The 21,638-nt window shown below is 35.0% G+C and overlaps 1 protein-coding gene across 5 annotated transcripts in view; it reads left to right on the forward strand.

Moving 5' to 3' along the window:
• The window catches only part of LOC138701729 (ATP-binding cassette sub-family C member 4-like), a 102,830-nt gene that overhangs the window by 41,248 nt on the left and 39,944 nt on the right, over positions 1-21,638 (forward strand). For all 5 annotated transcript variants that reach the window (XM_069828939.1, XM_069828940.1, XM_069828943.1 and 2 more), the window contains exons 3-13: positions 2,755-2,865; positions 4,804-4,938; positions 7,035-7,239; positions 9,074-9,299; positions 9,711-9,867; positions 11,416-11,554; positions 13,545-13,655; positions 14,065-14,304; positions 16,435-16,721; positions 16,906-17,089; positions 19,235-19,381. In XM_069828939.1, the coding sequence (XP_069685040.1) occupies positions 2,755-2,865; positions 4,804-4,938; positions 7,035-7,239; positions 9,074-9,299; positions 9,711-9,867; positions 11,416-11,554; positions 13,545-13,655; positions 14,065-14,304; positions 16,435-16,721; positions 16,906-17,089; positions 19,235-19,381 (1,942 nt within the window). The remainder of the gene's footprint in view (positions 1-2,754; positions 2,866-4,803; positions 4,939-7,034; positions 7,240-9,073; positions 9,300-9,710; positions 9,868-11,415; positions 11,555-13,544; positions 13,656-14,064; positions 14,305-16,434; positions 16,722-16,905; positions 17,090-19,234; positions 19,382-21,638) is intronic.

Raw genomic sequence — 21,638 nt, forward strand, 5'->3', positions numbered from 1 at the left:
CACGTGGGTACTCGTAATCTGTATTGGCTAGCTCTCACAGCACAAACAATAACATTGATATACACACATATTGATACTACCCTAGTTACAAAATTAGATCACTGTTAATCTCCTGGTCTTTTAATCTCTCCATAGAGGAAATAACATATGCAGGAGAGCGCATGATTTTTAAACTGACGTTATAACGGTAATATTATCTATCTACTTCGCTCCAATAGATGACGCAATAGTAAGCACATTCCTTTCACGGTTGATCTCCTGGTTGGAGAACAGTAGTGGCGTCGCAGGGACAGCGTAGTAAACTGCCTTCGCTTCACCCCCCCCCTTCCTTCGAACTCCACTACAACTCCAGTACACAGGCATCTATCAGTGGCGGGTTACCTGATAAGATTTAGATTGATTTTTTCTCAAAACCTTCAACGTGTGTTCGGAAACGTGTGTTTAAGGAAGACTGGGAGGAACAGTATTTGAAGGGTTCAGAACCATAGTGGGCCAAGCGCCATTTACTAAAACCGTAGAAAACAAAGGAAGACTACAGGAAGAAAAGGGGGAATGTCAAGATTTTCAGGAGAGCTAATTTAAAGTTCAAAACTAATTTATTCAAGAAGTGTGCTACAAATGATAAATACCACCATGCATTTTGAAAGGTGGTTAATCTAATAATAAAAATATGTTCAATATGTTTTATTGTCGTTTAACCATGAACTTCCAATTTTTACCATTATCTCAATTTTCACAAAAAAGTGACATTCCCCCTTTTATTCCTGTGGTCTTATTAAGGTTAAAATGAAGTTATTACCATAATTCAATGGAAACATATAGCAAGTAATATAAAGTATGCACATTAAAACTAAATGATATGTCAATCTTCATTAAGTTATGGTATTCACTTAATTTTAACCCTTGCTTTCTTCGTTTTTAATAAATGGCGCATGACCCACTATGGCTCTGAACCCTTTATTTGTTGTCCATATGGTGACAATGTACACACCTCTTGTGTTCTAAAATTCTAATAGGCACTTATAATTCAAATCTAGCGACATTACGACACGTCATAATATTTTCACGAAAACATAGGTAAGGATGAACATATCCAATGTAATTGTAAACAGAAATATATACAATAGAAAATAAGTATAAACAATTTTCTTTTCGTATGGTTGGATGAGGCGAAGCAATTAAAATATAAAAAAACTAAATTCAAATAACTAAAATATGATGAATCAAGCTGAGTTAGTGGGAACTCCATGCAAGTTATGTTATTGCTTTGGAAATCGCAATATCATTGAAGTGCTATAATAAAGGACAGTTCGTTAAAACATATCTGAATAAAGTTGCTAACATTAGTTGTCCCGAATAATCTGATGTTTTTAACAGTATGAAATTATCCACACGAACAATACAAAGAAGGATAAGGAATATTTAAACACTAGCTGAACGAGAAATAAAATCAAAGGTGGATAAACAGTGGTCTAATCTCTCGCTTTAGGTGGAAACATAAACTAGATACTGATACAGTAGAATTCGTAATGTTCACTCGCGGAGTTACGAAGGATCTCTCTATATAAGAATATTTTCTCGATATTATTGCATTTAAAGGAAATAGAACAGGAGAGGAGTTATTCCAAGCATGAAGAAAATATATAAAAGAAATGAATCTGAACATAAAGCTACTTGTATGTGTAGTAACATAAGGGACTCGAAATACGACATTAAAAAAATTCTACTATGTGGAGTAATGCGTTATTAAGAGAGCTGGAAGTAAGAATATAAAATGTTGCCATTGTACAACACACCAGACTGGCTTAGATTTATTTAAAATGCTCTCATAGAAAATATGTGTAGTCCTGTCTTGGGTCACCTGCCGCTACCCTACATGCTACTTCATAAAAATAGCTAGAGAAACTGTTACGCTTTTTCCTACTGGTCATACAAAAACTAGGTAGCTGAAGCCATTATGAGCTGACTATTCCTTTACATGACCTCACACAAAGAAATAGAGTGTAGTGAAGTTTGGTGATCTCGGTGTCAACTGTAGAATGAAGTATAACGTGCGTTGTTTACTGTGTGGTGTCATAAAGAACTAGATGGTACAATTTTGCCTATCGTATTTATTTCACAACCGCTCAACTTCGGAGAAGAAGTAAGCTACAGGGGACTCGATACATATAATTTAACGTAAATAACATTATCCTGAAATATTTGATATTTCTCCTGAAACAACATGCATGTAGACATGTTATAATAGTTAAGTAGATCAGTGTTCCCTCTATCAGGGCTGTACAAATTTTAGTCTCCCACTCATCAGAGTGTTGTCAACTGAAACGTACGGGAAAGTCGCCAAACAGTTCAAAAGTCGCTAGTTACTTATTATTAACAGAGAAAGTTTTATTTTTGTAGCTAGAGGATGCTGAAAAGTAGCCATTTCCCTATTTAAACAATAGAAAAAGTTAAAAGAAACTGTCTCCGAAAAACAGTTAAAAGTCGTCAGATTTAGTGACAAAGTTGCTAAATTGGTAACACTACTCATCAGTCCACTGCAGCTATTCATAGTAGGAATTAAAACAAAGAGTGGCCTGATTTGGCAATTCTATGATCAGACACGATGGAATACCGAAAATTCTAATTCTACTCACAGTACCGTGAAAGCCTGAAAACTCATATGGCATCTCTATCCTTCAACACACAATAAACTCACCTTCTATACCCAGTATAACTAAATTAATAAATTATGTATTGTTTGATTTGTTTCAGCTGGACAAGAGGAATCTTTTCAAAGGGCTACAAGAAAGAACTGGAAGAATCTGACCTGTACTCTGTGCTCAAAACCGACAAAACAGATTTTCTTGGAGACACACTAGAGGAGTGAGTGAACTTATCATTCTAGAACAATGCAAGTGTGCCAGTGCAGCATTATCTTTCCTTATCATCATTTCGTTTACTTCAAAAGCCTCTAACTGGTTCATTTGCTCTTGTAAAACTATGAAAGTATAGACTAAAATATACACGAACCTTTAATTTTTCATTGTATGCTTTTAATACTCACATTTCAATCCATAAAAAAGTAATAGGAGATTCTCAAATCTCTATAATTGTGTGAAACGTTTATGCTGTTCGTTAATGTTATTGTGGGTATGGTTCAGATTGTAAGGATGTTTGGGGATTGAAATGATCTTTTTTTTTCTTGTAATTTCTGTCTTCGTGCTCCCTGCATTTAAATTTAACAAGGTGAAACCTTCTCGTTAAGGGTATATATACGTGAACGACCACAAATATTATCAGAAAATACAGGCTCTAAATTTCTAAAATTTTATAAGGAAATGAACTCACAATTGGACAAAAATTACAAGGTACCACAACAACACTTATTAGAACTTAAATATCTGATAAAAGTATAAAAAAGATTACTAATAATATTTTTTAGAATTCACTTTTTACTTTAAATTAAATTTTCTAAAATTTGAAAACTTTCGCACATGTTATTTCACAACTCTATAACCATTAGAGATAGAATTATGAAATTTTGTACACTGATTTAACATTCATTTATGCAAAAAACGTAGACTACAATAATGCCCTTTTCTTTTAAAATAGAAAAATTAAGTCACAAAACATTATGTAAATTTTAATATATTTTATATGGGACAAATAAAAAATTTAATTGTATTAAAATGAACAACTCTACATGTCTGAGAGTAGTCTACTTTTCAGAAATAAGTGTTTATTACATGCAGGAAAAATATTAAAGAGTCAGAGAGAGACCATAACAGTGTTATGGTTACCAAACGATGTAACTGCTGAATGTTTTCGTTTTTTTTCATACTCTGATAAAACTGGTTTGAAAAATATTGTTAGTAACCTTTTTTATACTTTTATCAGATATTTAAGTTCTAATAAGTCTTATTGTGGTACCTTGTAATTTTTGTCCAATTGTGAGTTAATTTTCTTATAAAATTTTAGAAATTTAGAGCCTGCATTTTCTAATAATATTTGTGGTCGTTCACATACATATGCCCTTAAATTTAACAAAGTGAAACCTTCTCATTAAATACGTCATAATTCATTCCTCATTGCATTAGCCAAATTATAAAGACAACAATGCAATTCAATATGACATCAATGAGTTGTTTGAAATTATTGTACTGAATAATAATATATCGTTATAGAGAAATGGATTCATTCATTAATTAATATTACAATTAAGTATTGTGCTTTAGAATCAGACTATGTTAAATTACTTGTTTCTGTCATTATTTTCCCCGTAATTATTAATCGTCCCACTTGTTTCTTAAATTTAAGTTAAGTTAAATATTTCTTTAATATTTTACACTTACTGTAGTAATTACATATTCACAGCCTGGGTAAACAGCGTGGCTCCTATCGCTTGCGTGACGTAGCATGCTTGGATGACGTCACCGTGTTAACAGAAAGTGTAGCAAAATTTCTCAAATATCCAGCACATAAACGTTTCATGTTAAAAATTTCTAAATATTGTTTCTGACGTTTAACTACCAAATTTTAAACTGTAGTTCCAAATTAGGCCTATACATACTTTCCAATAGATAGAAAATGTAGTAAGACAGATTGCTAGGAAGGAACGAATGAATAAATGAATTCATTAATGCACAGTATGTATGTAGGTGTGTACGTATGTGTGTTTTAGAGTAGTTCATCACGTCTTAAGGTGCTCCCACATCAGAAATATATCTGCACACTATTAGAATCGAGTAGACAAGAAGGTCTTAGTCGACCATTGTATGAAAATGTTTACAAATCAACTAACCATAATATTCTTATTTTCAGGAAATGGAAGAAGGAGTTAATAATGGCAAAAGAGAAGAATCGAAAACCTAGTCTTCAGCGTGCTATTGTTAAAACATTTTGGAAACAATACGTAATTTGTTTTATCATGTTCCTCATCTGTTATTTATTAATAAGGTAACTATAAGCCCTACTTATTTGTAACGATAAACGTATGGTAATGGAAACGAAACCTTGGTACAGAAACTTTCTTTGCTAATTTTTAATACAGCATACAAAGTCAGGTCTGTAAATATACTATATACACATGAGCGTAAAATATGCCATTATCTGTAGAAAGCACTGTAATTATGTATTGCCATAAAGTATAATGTAATGTCACGACAAATTGCTAACATTCTTTGCGATTTCATTTCTAAGCAAATGGTGTTAAAAATATAGAACAAAAGATAATTGAATCGGTTTTCTGAGAAAATCCGTAAGTCGAATTCTACAAAAAAATATATGTTATTGTTAATTCCTGTTCTTTAGACAAAGAACTACCATTTTGTCATGTCGTACTATAGCCTACTTCGTTCCATAATGTCTGACAGGAGAAGTGAACTTTGCCCGCAGAGGAAGAGAAAAATATAATTGCTATTCAACCAATGGTAGATATCTCATTCCGCGCTTGACTTGAAGTCTGAAGCGTTCTACCCCCGCCTAATAATAAAGCACGTTGAAAATGTAATGAACTATTTCAATACATAAATACTTTTCATTCCCTTTCTTTTCGGCGAAAATTTAAATTAAATCTCTAGTTTTATTATTCGTCTGCATTAACACTTTTCATCTTAACCTCATTGAACAGTCGATCTTGTCTTTCTTCAGTATCCAGGAGGCGTTGGTGAGTATGCGTAGGATGGCAAAGATAGCTGTAGAGCGACGAGTGCGGTTCACAAGCGTGCGGCCAAGTGTATTGAAGCGGACGGCGACATTTTTTTTAATGTGTTGTAAACTCTCTAAAACTTTACATTAGGATGCAAAATTGAACTGCAGAGAATAAAGTTGGTGGAAGTGATGTGATTTGTAATAATTGTTGTGATAAGTGTGTAAGAATAATGTAATTTTCTAGATAAAAATTGAAAAAAAAGATGATTTTACGAAACAACTAAGGAGTTCACAGCATATTTTTAGCTTCAGAACACTAGCCAATTAAAGAAACGCTACTTCTGAATGGTTCATTCTCTATTTGTAATATTCTTTTACCTTCAAACTAAAGAAAAAACGTAGTTTACAAACAATTTCAAATTAGTGTAACTCTGTAAACATTTTTGCTCAAAATGTCTTCAGAAATTAGCTCCTGGCGGTAAATCCTTGTTAATCACCCTGCATAGAATTCGGTGAAATGTTTTCTGATTTATAAATAGTTCTTACATTGTTTTTTTAAGACATTTCCTTGAATTTTTCAAATGTGTTTCTGATATTGAAATATGATGGTAATCCAATCTACACCTTTTCTAAATAATCCAACATTGCTTTCTCCATTGTTCAACATAACTATTAATTTTTTTATGCTCGACCATGCCGAAATGTAGTAATTATTCACCTGGTAGCAGCCCTTTAATGGACCTCATTAAAGTACACCTATTCATTAAAGTTCAGGTGTTCCACCAATCAGAAAATACCATTGTAGCAATATGAAAGCGCAAGTATCGATTATTCTCGGATATGCAATCGAAAGACAACTAGCGCGAGATTAGATTAATAATTAGCGTTAATTGTAAATAATATTCAAATCAATTCATTTTGTCATCTCGTTTTTCAATGTCTAATTCAATTTCAAGGTTATATCAAGATTAATGTTTATTTTACTCTCTAGATTATATCAAGGTCAATGTCGACATTTATTTCTCGGAAAAAATCAATACTTTCGCGTCTGCGCACATCTCACAATTTACTAGGTATTGCACAAGATCAGTTCCGCTCCTCAGTCAGATAAGAATAATATGAACACTTATAAATAATTTCAAGTTAGAAATATGGTTGAGCATAAAAAGTCGTATGAAACTTGACTATAATGGTAATTAAGACGCTCGTATGAAAATTATGAAACTCGCTTGCGCTCGTTTCATAAACATACTCGCGTCTTAATTACTACCATTATAGGCTCGTTGCATAATATACTATTTCAGTACTTCTGTAACATTCTGTGTTCATATGCAGTTAGATCTAGAAATCCAGACTGTTTAGCTACGAAAATGAAATGTTTGCTTATGCTTGTTTCACTCTAGGGTTATGCAGACCATCATAATGGGCAAAGTCATCAACTATTTCACGCCTGGCAGTAAGATGCCGAAAGAAGAAGCAAGAATCTTCGGCGGTGCACTGATCGCTATCATATTTATTCGCCTGGCGTTTGACCACCACACATCGTACCTGTGCAACAGCATCGGCATGAGGGTGCGGGTCGCCTGCTGCTCTCTCTTGTACAGAAAGGTGAGCCGCACTCATACTTAACAGTTTTAATAGTTTTATGCTTGCAGACAAAAGTGCGGAATTGCCACACAATACGTCCAACTCCAACTCCAACTCTATCATGAAAAAGTATTGTTTATAGATAACGGTAAACATACTGTGAGAAAACAAAATACATGACTTTTTAGCACGTGCTTTCCACCACAAAAATAATATTAGACGACCTCCAACTCAATGTATAAGTTCGAGAGACTATTGAAATTTACAATGCTAGAAACATCTTAGAATGTGCAATGTAACTTTTATACATCAACAAAAGTATTCCTAAAACGATGTTGCTTAAAACAGTTCCAAAGCCGTGGGACTGAAGCCGGATGGTCTATGGCGAGTCCTTGGCATCAATCCCTTTGATTTGATTACCTGGTTGGGTTTTTCCGAGGTTTTCCCCAACCAAAAGGCAAATGCCGGGTAATATTTTGGCGAATCCTCGGATCTCACCTCATCTCACTACATCTCGCCAAAATATTGTAAAAAATTGCACAAAATTGTAAAAATTGTAGAAAATTACTAAATTGTAAAACTATAAAAAATTGTAAAAATTGTAATTGTAATATTATAAAATATTTGACTTGTTCCACATCTTAAAACTTCATTGCTCATGTAAGCTCTATGGAATAAAATGAATGAATGACAAATTCATCTCTGATATTTTTAAGACTATACAGGGTATTCAAAAAAGCATCCAATATTTTAGAAGATTCTATTATGCATCAAAACAAGAAAAAATGTCTAATAAACATGGGTCCTACAACACATACTTTCTGAGATCTGAACACTTGTTCATAGGAGGTGCTCAATGTGACGTCCATTCCTCTGCCTTTCGGCTTAAGAAATCACGCACTCTTTGAAATTGACCTGGTTGTTCTTGATAACAAAAAGTCTATGGGATTTAGATTTGAGGAACGAGCTGGCCAAGGTGTGGGACCTCCGCATTCAATCCAGTGGTCCTGAAGTGTCAGCGTCAGGTGTTCACGCTCATTGCGGAAAAAAATGTGCTGGTATGCCATCATGCATGAACCACATCTGTAGTCTTTGCTGACATGGCACATACTCCAGCAAGTTAGGCAATACGTTAATAAGGAAGTCCTGATAACGAGTCCCAGTTAATCTCTGTGGTAGCACGTATGGCCCTAATCTATCGCCAAGAACGCCTGCCCATACGTTGATTGAGAATCGGTACTGACGCCTTGTTTCTTCAAGTGCATGGGGATTTTCATCAGCCCACACATGCTGATTACGAAAATTCACAACATCATCTCTGCTGAACCCCGCTCATATCCGCAACCAGACTTTTGTTTTCAGTATTCCTTGTGACGTATCAGGAGTGTCAACTACGGTATGATTATCTGGTAGCCTGCTGTATTGTAGGGCAGAAAAATGCATTGCCATAAATGGACGTCATATTGAGCACCTCCTATGAACAAGTGTTCAGATCTCAGAAAGTATGTGTTGTAGGACCCATGTTTATTAGACATTTTTTTTCTTGTTTTGATGCATACTATCACCCCCTGTAATATTGGAAACTTTTTTCTTAATACTCTGTATAGGAAGTAATAATCTCCTTCAATTTAAGTAAGACTGTACTGTTCAATTGTCCATGTATCTGTAAATGTGTGTTTATTATATTCAAACGTAATAGGATCGCCAACATTTAACGACTGAATAGCTGAAAAAATTGGCTAGTTTGTTACATTGCATCCGATTGAAATTCTAAATCGGCTATCCAAAAAGATGATTTTATAGCTCAATAATAATATCAAATCCAGCAGATAATGACTATTCGTAATATCTACAGCTGCTGAGACTCAGCAAGACCAGCACGGACCAGACTGCCACGGGCAGGGTGGTCAACCTGATGTCCAACGATGTGTGCCGCTTCGACTACGCGCCTCAGTTCTTGTCCTTCCTGATAATCACGCCGCTGCAGGTCATCATCATTACTTGCTGCCTCTGGGCAATGGTGGGGCCTTCTTCGCTCGTAGGGGTGGCCTTCATCTTTATACAGACCATACCCGTTCACAGTGAGTACCACAGAGCACAACAGTTCAATCAGGATTACTTACATTATTACTCGTATAATCTACTTACATAATACTGCTTCGTATTGGACCACATTTTATTAGATTAGATTAGGTTAGCTATTAGGTTAGGTTAAGTTAGGTCATTACATTAGACTAGACTGTACTAAATTAAACAGTATTATTTATTAGAATATATTTCACTGTAAAATACTGGACTGGAATCAATTAGATTGTATTTAAGTAAACTTAATTAGATTATCTACGCGCACATCGACTTTTCTGCTCGTAAATTCCAAGTGCGCATGGTCATGAAGTTGAAAACTGTCGGAACGGAAACTGCTGTACGAACAAACCTACAGTGAGACTAGCCTCTGCATGCTGTTAATCATTTTCAATGTGAACCTGTTTCAGCTTATCTCGGGAGACTGATCGCGAAGCTGAGAAAGAAGGTCGCAGTTCGCACAGACGAGAGAATGAGACTGATGAATGAGATCGTGTCCGGAATCCAAGTCATTAAGATGTACGCGTGGGAAATGCCTTTCGCGAAACTCGTGGAAATTACGCGAAGGTAAGGAGTAGGCCTGTATGTTTGGCAGTGACGAGAAAATTAACAAAAGCACTATGCAGATTCTACAGCAGTACGGAAATGAGACACACTCTTCTATTTATCTTGTTCTCCTTGTCTTCCTCTACCTCTCCTAGTGTTATCCTTGTATTTTCCTTCGTCTCCTTGTATTCACACTGTTATCCTTTTATTCCATTGTTATTCTTGTATTCTCAATCTTCTCATTGTATTCCCTTTCTTCTCCGTGTTTTCTCTTATTCTCCTTATATTCCCCTTGATGATCCTGTATTCCCATTCTTCTCTTTGTCTTCCCTTGTTTTCCTTGCATTTTTCTCGTTTTCCTGATATTCACTTATTCTATTCCCCTTGTTCTCTATCTCTCTTTGCGTTATGCTTGTTCTCCTTGTATTTAATTTCTTCTCCTTGTATTTTCCTTTTATTTCCTTGTAATCCCGTTGTTATTCTTGCATTCCCATTCTTTTCATTGTATTTCCCTTGTTCACCTTGTATTCCCCTTCTTGTCTTTGTCTTCCCCTTGTTCTCCTTGTTCTCTCATTGCCATTATTATTCTTGTTCTTCTCTTTTTCTTGTCTTCCCCTTGTTCTCATTTTCTTTCTCTTGTTCTCCTTGGATTTCCATTATTCTCCTTATTTTCCCCTTGTTCTCCTTGTCTTCCACTTTTTCGTTTTGTATTCCTCTTGCTTTCCTTGTCTTCCCCTCTTCTCCTTATATTTCCACTATTATCCTTGTATTTCCATTGTTATCTTTGTATTCTTCTTTGTCTCCTTGCATGGCGCTTGTTTTTCCTTGAATTCCCCCTTTTCTCCTTGTAGGCCTATTTCCCTTGCACATTTTCCATTGCCCTTGTTCTTCTTGTATTCCCCTTGTTCTCCTTTTCTTCCTCTTCTCTTGTTCTTCCCGTTATTCTCCTTGTATTCCCTTTGTGTTTGTAATAAATTCAGTCTCTGAGTTTATTACAATAAATTATTTTCTGATCGTATGCAAATAAAATGTACCTAATTCATAAAGCTATTAGTTAAGTTACAATTAGTGCTGAGATTTTCTGCCTTGATTTCATTTATATGTATTGCAAAAGCAGTGGATGATTGAGAGAAACCTCGTCTTAAGTCTCCTTCAATTCTTTATATATAGTAGCTGTACATATACTGTCTCCTGTGTGTTTAAATGCGACAGGCTCGTGTCAGTAGATTTACTGGCATATAAAAACTCCTGCGGTACAAAATTCCGGCACACTGACGACGCTGATATAACCTCGACAGTTGAGAGCGTCGTTAAAAAAACATAGTTTAATTTTTTTACTGTATCCTTATTTTTAACAATGATTGTAGTGTTTTCATACAAGCAAACTATAGCTCTAATTACGTGTTTAGAGTATCAGTTGTTTTACATTCTCCCATAGTCTACATCTTAATATTTTACCAGACGAAGTCAACGTGTCATTTTGCTGGAATTATTACTTTTATTAAATAGTTATTAAAATTAAAATGTTAATAATACTCTGTATGTATTCGTATTTGTTGTATTTTTCAGGAAAGAAATCCAAAAAGTAACACTATCTGCTTATTTGCGCGGATTCTACCTCTCCTCCATGGTGTACTTGGAACGATCGACGTTGTTCGCCACTCTTTTAGCTTACGTTCTCATGGGCTTTGACATCACACCAGAAAAGGTTAGTATTTATATCCTTGCTACTGCAATGACGTGAAGATAATACTTTAGCCCGTTCTTATATGTAAAGGAACTATGTCCCTCAATGAGAGGGTTTTAAGCAAAATTTAGCCACAGCTTCTTGTACGAGTATGTATATAAAGTCTCTTGTTTCACTGGTAGATGAAATTTGACATATGTGAGGCTGCAAAGATCTACCAATTCCTGATGGCCGAATAATTAAGTACGAAGAAGATAAGTAGCAGATAATGGTACTACTACGAAAGTTATGAAGATTTTTGTAAGGTTCTAAAAAGTTGTAGAATAAGCAGAAATCGGTACATAATACTAGTTTTGAAGCTGTACAAAAAACCCGAAACATAGATGCAGATAGGGTTTTATTTCATTGCCTTACATCGTGTACAATCATATCTAACAACTTATTGTTTATAGAGATCCCGAGTTATTTCTAAAAATGGAAGGAAAAAATGATCATTGCAGAAATACTCGTACACATGTATAAAATATGTACTCAATTCTGATTTTTGATCTTCAAGATTCTAGAGACTACAATTTCCTGTGAAGCGAAAGTGATACATATCTTATATAGTTTACAGAAGTTTTTGAACACCCTATACCTGGGTACATGGATACAGATTTCTTTTAGAAGTTTTGATTTATCCGTCTATTTAGAATAGAATGTTTTATTTTCGCCGGCAGAGTTAAGGCCATAACGTCAAAAGGCTTTCTCTTCCACTCAACCAGTCTTAATACAATAGTTACATACATATTTAAATTATGAATATTTACAATACACTTAAAACATTCTCCAGCAATATTCTTGAGTAAAATTTTAACAACTAGTGCATTTTTATTTAAATTGAGAAAACATCTATAAGAAAAATTAATAATTTAATTTATGAGATAATATAATTCAATTCAGTATATATGCAATATGTAAAGAATTATAATTAAGTTGAGATCTCAAGTTCATCGTACTGGAGGAAACACTCAGCAAGAAACTCAGAATAGAAATGATGCTGAGAAGGATACTAGGCTTATCATTGAGGGACAGAGTTCCAAACGAAGTGCTACAAAAGATGTCAGCAATTAAAGATCCAGCGCTGCAAGCCACCAACACCAAATGGAAGTGGGGAGGCCATGTTGTACGACTTAGAGACGGAAGATGGACGCAGAAAGTCACACTATGGGATCCCCGCATTGGCAAGAGATCACGTGGAAGACCAAGACGAAGATGGGCCGACCTCTTCAGTGAACGAGTAGGAAGCCATTGGTCAAGCAGAGCAAGACATAGGGAAGACTGGAAAAACATAAGAAGACAAGTGAACAGCGACTAAAACCAGAGCGATAGAAACAAGCGAACAATACCAAACAGTGCAGAATGTGAACCAAATGAACAATTCCACTCTTACGCGGAGTAGCTCACCGCGTGAGACAAATAGAGCTCTCCCTCTATAGGAGGAGGCCTTTGCCCTTAACGGGACACTTTTAGGCTAATCATTTCATTTCAGCTAGTTGGTTAAAATGGTGAGAATTAATTTAATAGAAATGTACTAGAACTATGTTATAGGGAGCAAAATATAAATCTAAAATATATTGATATAATGAGAACATTAATATAATAAGCTTTTGCCATTAGAGGTTTTTGTATTATATCCAGAGAAATTAATGGTATAATAATAAGAATGGACAGACGTTAGTTTCATTATAAGTAACAAATATTAATCAGTAATTAACCCGTTAAGAAAAAAATGATGTAATTTCGATATAAATGAAGTTATTGTCCAACAACCCCTTACCCCTTGAACTATCCTTAAACCAAGAAGAACCGTCATATTTTTTCAGTCTCTTGGATATTAATTAAAAATATGGAACACATAAAGAGGCTTTGGAAAATATTTAATTTCAAAAATATCTCAAGTTACAGATAGAATGTATAAGCTTGCGATTTACTTTGACTTTAATGTAATTCTGATTTTCATGGTTTCCAGGTATTTTCACTGGCACAATTCTACAACAATCTCAACCAAACCATGGCTATATTTTTTCCATCCGCTGTTGAATACAAAGCAGAGTCGGCAGTTTCCATTAATCGTCTTCAGGTAATTTCAATTACTATTATAATTTAACCTCAACAATAGAACGAGAGTATAATTCAGTCGGTATGATGGTTAACAAGCGGCAAGCTTTGAGCTTTGCGCAAAGACCTACAAGCCTTTAAGTTTTCACTCTCCAATCACATTGTTTCCAAACGCTCAAAGTTAAAGAGTATTAATAGATTTCAAAGCTTCCTCTTGACTGTAACAAAAATGGTTTGAATAGATTCCCAAATTCTTTGCGAAGCCGCACATACGAGTCACAGACAGATGTAGGAAATCTGAAAGTGACTACAAATAATCATTAATACATTATGTATACTGCATCCGAAGCTAGTTAACAGAAATATTAAACAACAAAGTAAATAAACATACTCTATGATTTGAGGACTAAGCCATTGTTTCTTCAAAACAGGATCTGCTGATGGAAGAAGAAGCTGACTATCTCCCGCCATATGTCACCACCAGCAAAACTAAGATGGCGAATGGAAACGATCATCATAGAAACAATATGTCTGTTCTGAAAGGCGTAACGCTTGTGAATGCTTGCTGCAAGTGGAGTCCTAAGCTTCCAGCTGACAACCTTAAGAACCTGACTTTCCGAGTTCCAGAAGGAAAACTCTGCGCTGTTATCGGACCTGTCGGCTCAGGAAAGGTAATACTGGTATTAGGATTATGCCGCCTAAAATAAGAATTCACTACATCCCAGATAGGTATAGCTAATATCTTCACAAAAAATAATGCTGACTAGCAACCATTTCTGACTCAAGCTACAGAGTAGTCATTGTACTTCTTTGATATAAATCGTAGTATAGGTCGTGCGTTATCTCGTGAAACCAATTGCATTCGTGCGCCGTAAATCACAGTAAAAACCTTATGGTGGTGGTAAGCGAGCTAGTTAGCTTGCAAGTCGGAGTGTAGAAAGGGAGCATAGCTTCTCAGTTCACTTTTTTCTTTCCCTCACGTGCAGGTAGGTTTTACGAGATAACGAATAGCCTATGCATGAATTTCGGCTTCATATCTGACTAATTACTTAAGAAAAACAGATGAAATAGAAATAAAGTACAATAGAATAAAATAACAAAAAATAACACTTTCTCTCATCTATTTATTTATTTATTTATTTATTCATCCACTTAATAATTCGACTCTGTCCATTTATTAATTAATTTATCCTAGCGTTCTTTTATCCATTCATTATTATATTTTATATTCATTTACTCATCAATTCATTCATTTATGAAACCTTCCATATACTCAGTAATCATTCATTTGTTTATACATCTATTTTTTTCACGATCCATCCATTTATTCATTCAGTTGCTCGCTCATTCATTCAATCGTCCATTCAATCAGTTCATTCATCCACTTATTCGTTTATTGATTCATTCATACATTTATTCATTCATTCACATATTTATGTTTTGTTCATACATCTATTCACATTCATTTATTTATTCGTTCATTCATTCATCCATGTTTTGTTCATCCATCCTTGCTTTCGTTCATGCATCCATTTTTGTTAATTCATTCATTCATCCATTTATTTATTCGTTTATTCATCAACACATACATCCGTTCATTCATACATCCACGTTTGGTTCATTCGTCCATCCATTTTTGTTCATTCATCTATTCATTTAATTATTTGTTCGTTCATCCATACATGTACTTACTATCGTATTTATCGCATAATTTCCTCCCTCCCCCTTTAGATTTTTAAGGCATATTTTCAGACTTTTATTTTTATTGCATAATCTTCTCTTAAATCACAACTTTGGATACCCGTTGAGCAGTCAGTGAGGATTGAAGGGATAGCACAAATACGCTTGGAAAACCCAAGGTCAAAATTCACCCCCTCTCATCAATCGGTTCTCGCGTGGTGCACTTTGAGATAAGTAAACAAATAGCAAATAACATCCTTCATTTGCCAGTTCTCTCTTTGCACGTGTGTTGTTAGGTAGTAGTGCAATGAAAATGGGTAGAAAGTATAATACAGTACACGGCACAATTAAACCAATATTATTTCGTAATTAAGTTTTCTGGTGTTATGTATCACCACTCCACTCCCGATATTTTTGTAGTTATCGCGTAATGTCCTCCCTCAAATTTTCGGTAACGAATTTTAGAAAAAAAAGGGGGGAAAATTAAGCGAGTAAATACGGTAGTTAATTCATTGATCCATTTAATTGTTCATTTATTAATTTTTCCTTTCATTTATCTATGTATTAGATTATTCATTCATTTATTCTTTCATCATTTCATCCATTCATTCCACTTCGCCACACTTAACTGTTCAAGTTAAGATCCTATTTCAACATGATCTCTTTATTGGTCCACCTGAAAGTCTCTTTACATTCTGTAGGTATTTTCACACTTTTCGGGACATTCTTCATTCTTTATGAGTGTCCCATCAAATGCTGTGAGGTGTATTGTTTGTGCAAGGAAGAGAATTCCATCAACCTTCAACCTTGTGGAATGGGGATTAGATTTTTGGATCACCTCTCTCTGAACTAGTTAACTTTAACATTACCATTTAGTTCGTACATCCTTCAACTTTGGGAACGGAATCTTCGCCAAGTTTTACCCCTCTGAACGGGAAGATCTGGAATTCGAAATGACATAACTGCTACTCCTGGTATTGGCACTACCTTCAAAGAAAGCAGAGTGATTGTTCTGATCATTAAGTTACATCCGTTATAAATTGGACGTGTAATTTGATTATTTAAATCAATAGATGAAGATTCGAGTACAATGACAACAAAGGAAACCTCATTTATTGCAGAGCTCACTGCTTCACGCTGTGATGAAGGAACTGTCCTGCCACTCCGGCACTGTGTCAGTGGGGGGCAGCATTTCCTACTCCTCGCAAGAGCCCTGGTTGTTCGTGGGCACAGTGCGACAGAACATTCTGTTCGGCCAGCCATTCAATCCCGAGAAGTACAAGGAAGTCGTCAAGGTGTGCGCGCTGGAGAAGGACTTCGAAATGTTCCGACACGGGGACAGAACTCTGGTTGGTGAGAAAGGAATCTCTCTCAGCGGAGGACAGAGAGCAAGAATCAACTTGGCCAGGTATAACAACACATCAAAGACATAAACATTTGCCTTTGTCAATATGTCCTTTGTGTCAGTATAATGTAGGTCGAGAAAATCCTCGAGCATTGACTGTGGCTAAGGAATACCCAAATTGTATAGCTGAGAAAACAACGACTTCTTTACAAAAAGATAATACTATATATTGTACATCATATTCTAGGGCTGTGTACCGCAGTGCAGACATCTACCTCCTGGATGATCCTCTGTCAGCCGTGGATACGCACGTAGGCAAACATCTCTTCGACGAATGCATCAAGACTCATCTAGGCAGCAAGACCAGAATACTCGTTACCCATCAGCTGCAGTACATAAAGGACGCCGACCTGGTCGTTATCCTCAACAATGTGAGTGCTTTACACGACACTCGGTGTTATTGTCAGATATTTCAAACCTACCTATAGTGGGCTTCATGTAAGCTTAGTTTCTCAAAATCTAACATGGCTGTCTTTCCAGTGTTACCGACTGTTACCAAATATCACTAAAGCAGGTAAAATCACAATGTCATGTATGGAAATAATATTATATTATTATCATTATTATTATTATTATTATTATTATTATTATTATTATTATTTTTCGTTTGGCAACATTAAATTCTAAATTTATTTTGAAGTTTTCAATCATAAGATTTATTATTTTTTGCAAAATTATTATTTGCTAATACATCTTAAAGAAGAAATTTTAGTCCACACCTGTGGAGTAACGGTCAGCGCGTCTGGCCGCGAAACCAGGTGGCCCGGGTTCGAATCCCGGTTGGGACAGTTACCTGGTTGAGGTTTTTTCTTTGGTTTTCCCTCAACCCAATACGAGCAAATGCTGGGTAACTTTCGGTGCTGGACCCCGGACTCAGTTCACCGGCATTATCACCTTCATTTCATTCAGACGCTAAATAACCTAGATGTTGATACAGCGTCGTAAAATAACCCAATTAAAAAAAACGAAATTTTATGAACGTTTTCGCCTATACGGCATCATCAGATATTCAAAATGTTGCAACAAAATCTAAACGTAAGTCCAATAAGGTGTTCACAGTAATAAGCATAACAATGATTTGAATAATTAATCATGAGTTATATCTAGGCGTAATAAAATCTGATATTGGTGTGAGAAATTCTCAATTTGACTAATTACATATAATACATGAAATTTCATAAATCATATAATTGAAAACTTTAAAATAAATTTATAATCTTGAACTGATTTATCTGAAAAATAAAAAATGAATTGTAACATTAAATTCAATGATTAGACTAAACAGTTTAGGATTCATGAGACCTAACCTAAAGATTTATTTTCTTTGACAACTTGAAATTATTAGTACAAACTCTGAAAACCGAATGCTACTTTGAAATGTATATTGTTTATTTATTAATTAAATAGTTTGTATTACGTATGATAACTATTGATAGTATTAATTACGTTCAAATTTCAAATAGCACTCGCTAGTAACTTTCGTTTCATGAACGTTGGCAATTTTTCCAAAGGCAACCGATGTTATCAATATAAAAGTTAGAAAGTAACTTCCAGGTATAGTACTTTCAATACCGAAATTCGAAACAAAGTTGGCAAAAAAAATTCAACCTGACAACTATAAAATCACTATAATCCACTAGCATAATATGTAGACCTACTAATAGAGGGAAAAAGGTTAGGTTTCACCGGTAGGGTATAAACTAAGAATATCCAGACTATATAGATCGCTATGGTTATCTCGGAAGTTTAGGTACTAAGACCGTGGATTAGCTGTTCCGCCATTTGTAAAGTGGGAAAAAAAGTACGTTGTTAGTATTATTGTTAACATAATAGTTGTTTGTGCACCGCTATTTTGTCAAAACACCAGACTCAATATATATGCTGCACATCTACTGTTTGTTAACTTATGCAATGCAATGCGAAGATGTAGTATTTGTCAAGGTTGCAGCCAGTGAAGCGTATCAATATACGACAGAAGCAAACTAAGCACGGTTCCAACAACTTGTTTGAAGAAGTGGCTATTTAGTATTCTGAGTTTTGCGTTGGGATTGAAGTATAAAGTCGGCCTGGGTAGCGTAGTCGATATAGCGCTGGCCTTCTGTGCTCGAGGTTGCGGGTTCGATCCCGGCCCAGTCGATGGCATTTAAATGTCCTTAAATGCGATAGGCTCATGTCAGTAGATTTACTAGCATGTAAAAGAACTTCTGCGATGCTGATATAACCTCGGCAGTTGCGAGCATCGTTAAATAAACCATAATTGTTTTTTTAGTGTAAACCTGTTGCTATCATCTCATATCTTCATTAATTGATCTTAAACTTCATACGTCCTGTTCTTTATTGGGCCAAAGAATTTTCTCAAAAGTTTCCTTCCCAGATGTTGATCTCTTCTTTCATGTGTCTTGCCGAAGTTCGTGTCCAATTTTCATAGGTTACAACTGGTCTCAGTGTAACACTGTAATACTGGAAGACAGCAAGCTTAAAATATTGAAAACCTCTTATCTGCTATGTGATTACAGGGTGAAATAGAAAATCAAGGAACGTTCACAGAGATGCAGAACAGCGGTCTCAACTTCGCCAAGCTGCTGGCAAAGGAACCAAACTCTGATGACGAAGATGAGCACGTACCTACTAGAGAACGACTCATTTCAGAGAAATCCATTCATGTAAGTATCCTTTCCTTACTAAAATTTGGCACTACTGATACTCCGTGGTATCGATTATTGACCACAGTACTGAAAATGCACACCGTTTTATATTTTATCTTCAATTGTCATTCTGTGTTTGATAGAAATTGGGTCTACAATAAAATTATCATCAAATCAAAACGTTTGTTCTCCTTGCTCTCGTTTCAGTATTTTAAGCATTTGCATAAAAAGAATAAAAAGAGACACCAAATAACTTCTTCTTCTTCTTCTTCTTCTTCTTCTTCTTCTGGTTTACTCCTCTTTTCCTGCCACAATTCACTTCACCTGTCACTTCACCCACTTTGGTTGGGTTTTTCCGAGGTTTTCCCCAACTAAAGGCAAATGCTAGGTAATCTTTTGGCGAATCCTCGGGCCTCACCTCATCTCACTACATCTCGCCAAAATATTGTAAAAAATTGTAGAAAATTGCAAAATTGTAAAATATTGTAAAAATTGTAATTGCAATTGTAATCTTGTAAAATTTTGACTTGTTCCACATCTTAAAACTTCATTGCTAATGTAAGATTTATGAAATATAAGAAATGAAATGAAAATGAAACAATTCAGGTCACAGTCTAGTCTAACTTCTTCAGAAAACATTGAATTTTATCTATACCAAAATTGCCATAAGCTTATCATAAATTAAAAAATCGAGATTGTTCCGATTTTATGAATTCAAAAAACGTCCCGACCAAAAAGGAGAAAAATAGTTAAAATTTTGATTATAAGGAAATTAATATAAATACATTTTGATTAGGAAAATATACTTTTGCTTCTCTCACGAAAAAGACAATATAGCTATGGGTATAATATGGTGTATTTCTTCTGTATCTTTTGTATTATATTCTTTTGAAGTTAGTTTACTTTAATTTCTAGTGATATGACGAATATCTTCGCCCGACTTTACTGCGGATAATCTGCGAATGTTATGAGAAGTAGATACAACAATTTTAGATGGACGTAATGTATTGCAGTGGTCGTAAAAAGAAGTGGACATTAAATTTGTGCTTTTAAACTAAAATAAAGTGGACATATAATTAATTGAACATATATTTATGGTCATAATTTAATGGACTTTTATGTAATGGGCATTAAAAACTAGACCTCGTGTCTATGTTTCATTGCAAGTGCAGTGTGAGTAATTTTCTAAAAAAGAATTACAGAAAAATAAATATATAAAACATAGACGTAGGTAGGTGGCACAACTTACGAAAAATAGAGAACGATACGGCGCAACGGGAACGATTTATCAGACTTAAAATCATAGTCCTAACACTGAAACTGAGCGAATTCGTTCTGACAATGAGCCAGAGAACAATTGAATGGCTGTTCTCAGCTACGCAGAACGAACGTGAACATCCGATTGCCGTCATCTCCCGGAACCTCAGCGAAGCCGAACGAACATTTTCCTTCGCCTCGTTTTGTTTCCTTTTTTTTGTTGTTCAAATAGGGAAAATTATTTTGTACGTTCATGTTCTATCGGCTTCGTTCGCTGTATGTAAACGCTGTATGAGTGTATACCGACCTTAAAAGAAACCTATCCCTCACAGAGAACATAAGGCAAAATATGTGTGCCAATTCTCGCGCCCACATCGAAATTTGGAGATAGCACAAACGATCCACATCTGTGGCCTAAGTGAGAGTGGGTTGTCCGTGCCTAATTCAGACTATGAAACCTAAACTAAAACCGTTATAAAAGCTATGATAGCAATATTCTTCACGCAGTGATAACATTCTTTGAACTTAATTATCACGGGCTTGAGGTTTACCAATGTCCTCGAGAAGTTATAGAAAATAATCTTAATACATTCCGAAAGTACCGGTAATGTTATGACTTGCAAAGAAGGAGTTTCAACTTTATGAGACAAGATTTGAAACCAGTTATGTAAAACTTGATTTCATATAATCAAGTTTATGAAACCATTTTCTTCAAAATGAACTATCCTTTGTTTAGTGTGTAACCGTACTTTAATTCTGACGTGTTCTACAGCAGCTCTAAGAAATGTCATTTTTATTTCTTGAATTATGTATACGACTTTCTTTACTACAAATTTCTGTGTCATCCAGTTTTGCTTGTATATTGTGTGACTTTCAAAACTCAGTTTGTTTTTCATCCTTTGCTTTCCTTTGCATTATTATCTTTAAAAAAAATCAGGTATTGCCACATATTTTAACGATGTAAAACAAAGCAAGTAATGCAACACCAGCCTAAATAATATAATTCTATATTTTCATA

This window comes from Periplaneta americana, chromosome 6, assembly GCF_040183065.1.
Source record: "Periplaneta americana isolate PAMFEO1 chromosome 6, P.americana_PAMFEO1_priV1, whole genome shotgun sequence".
NCBI classification, from domain to species: domain Eukaryota; kingdom Metazoa; phylum Arthropoda; class Insecta; order Blattodea; family Blattidae; genus Periplaneta; species Periplaneta americana.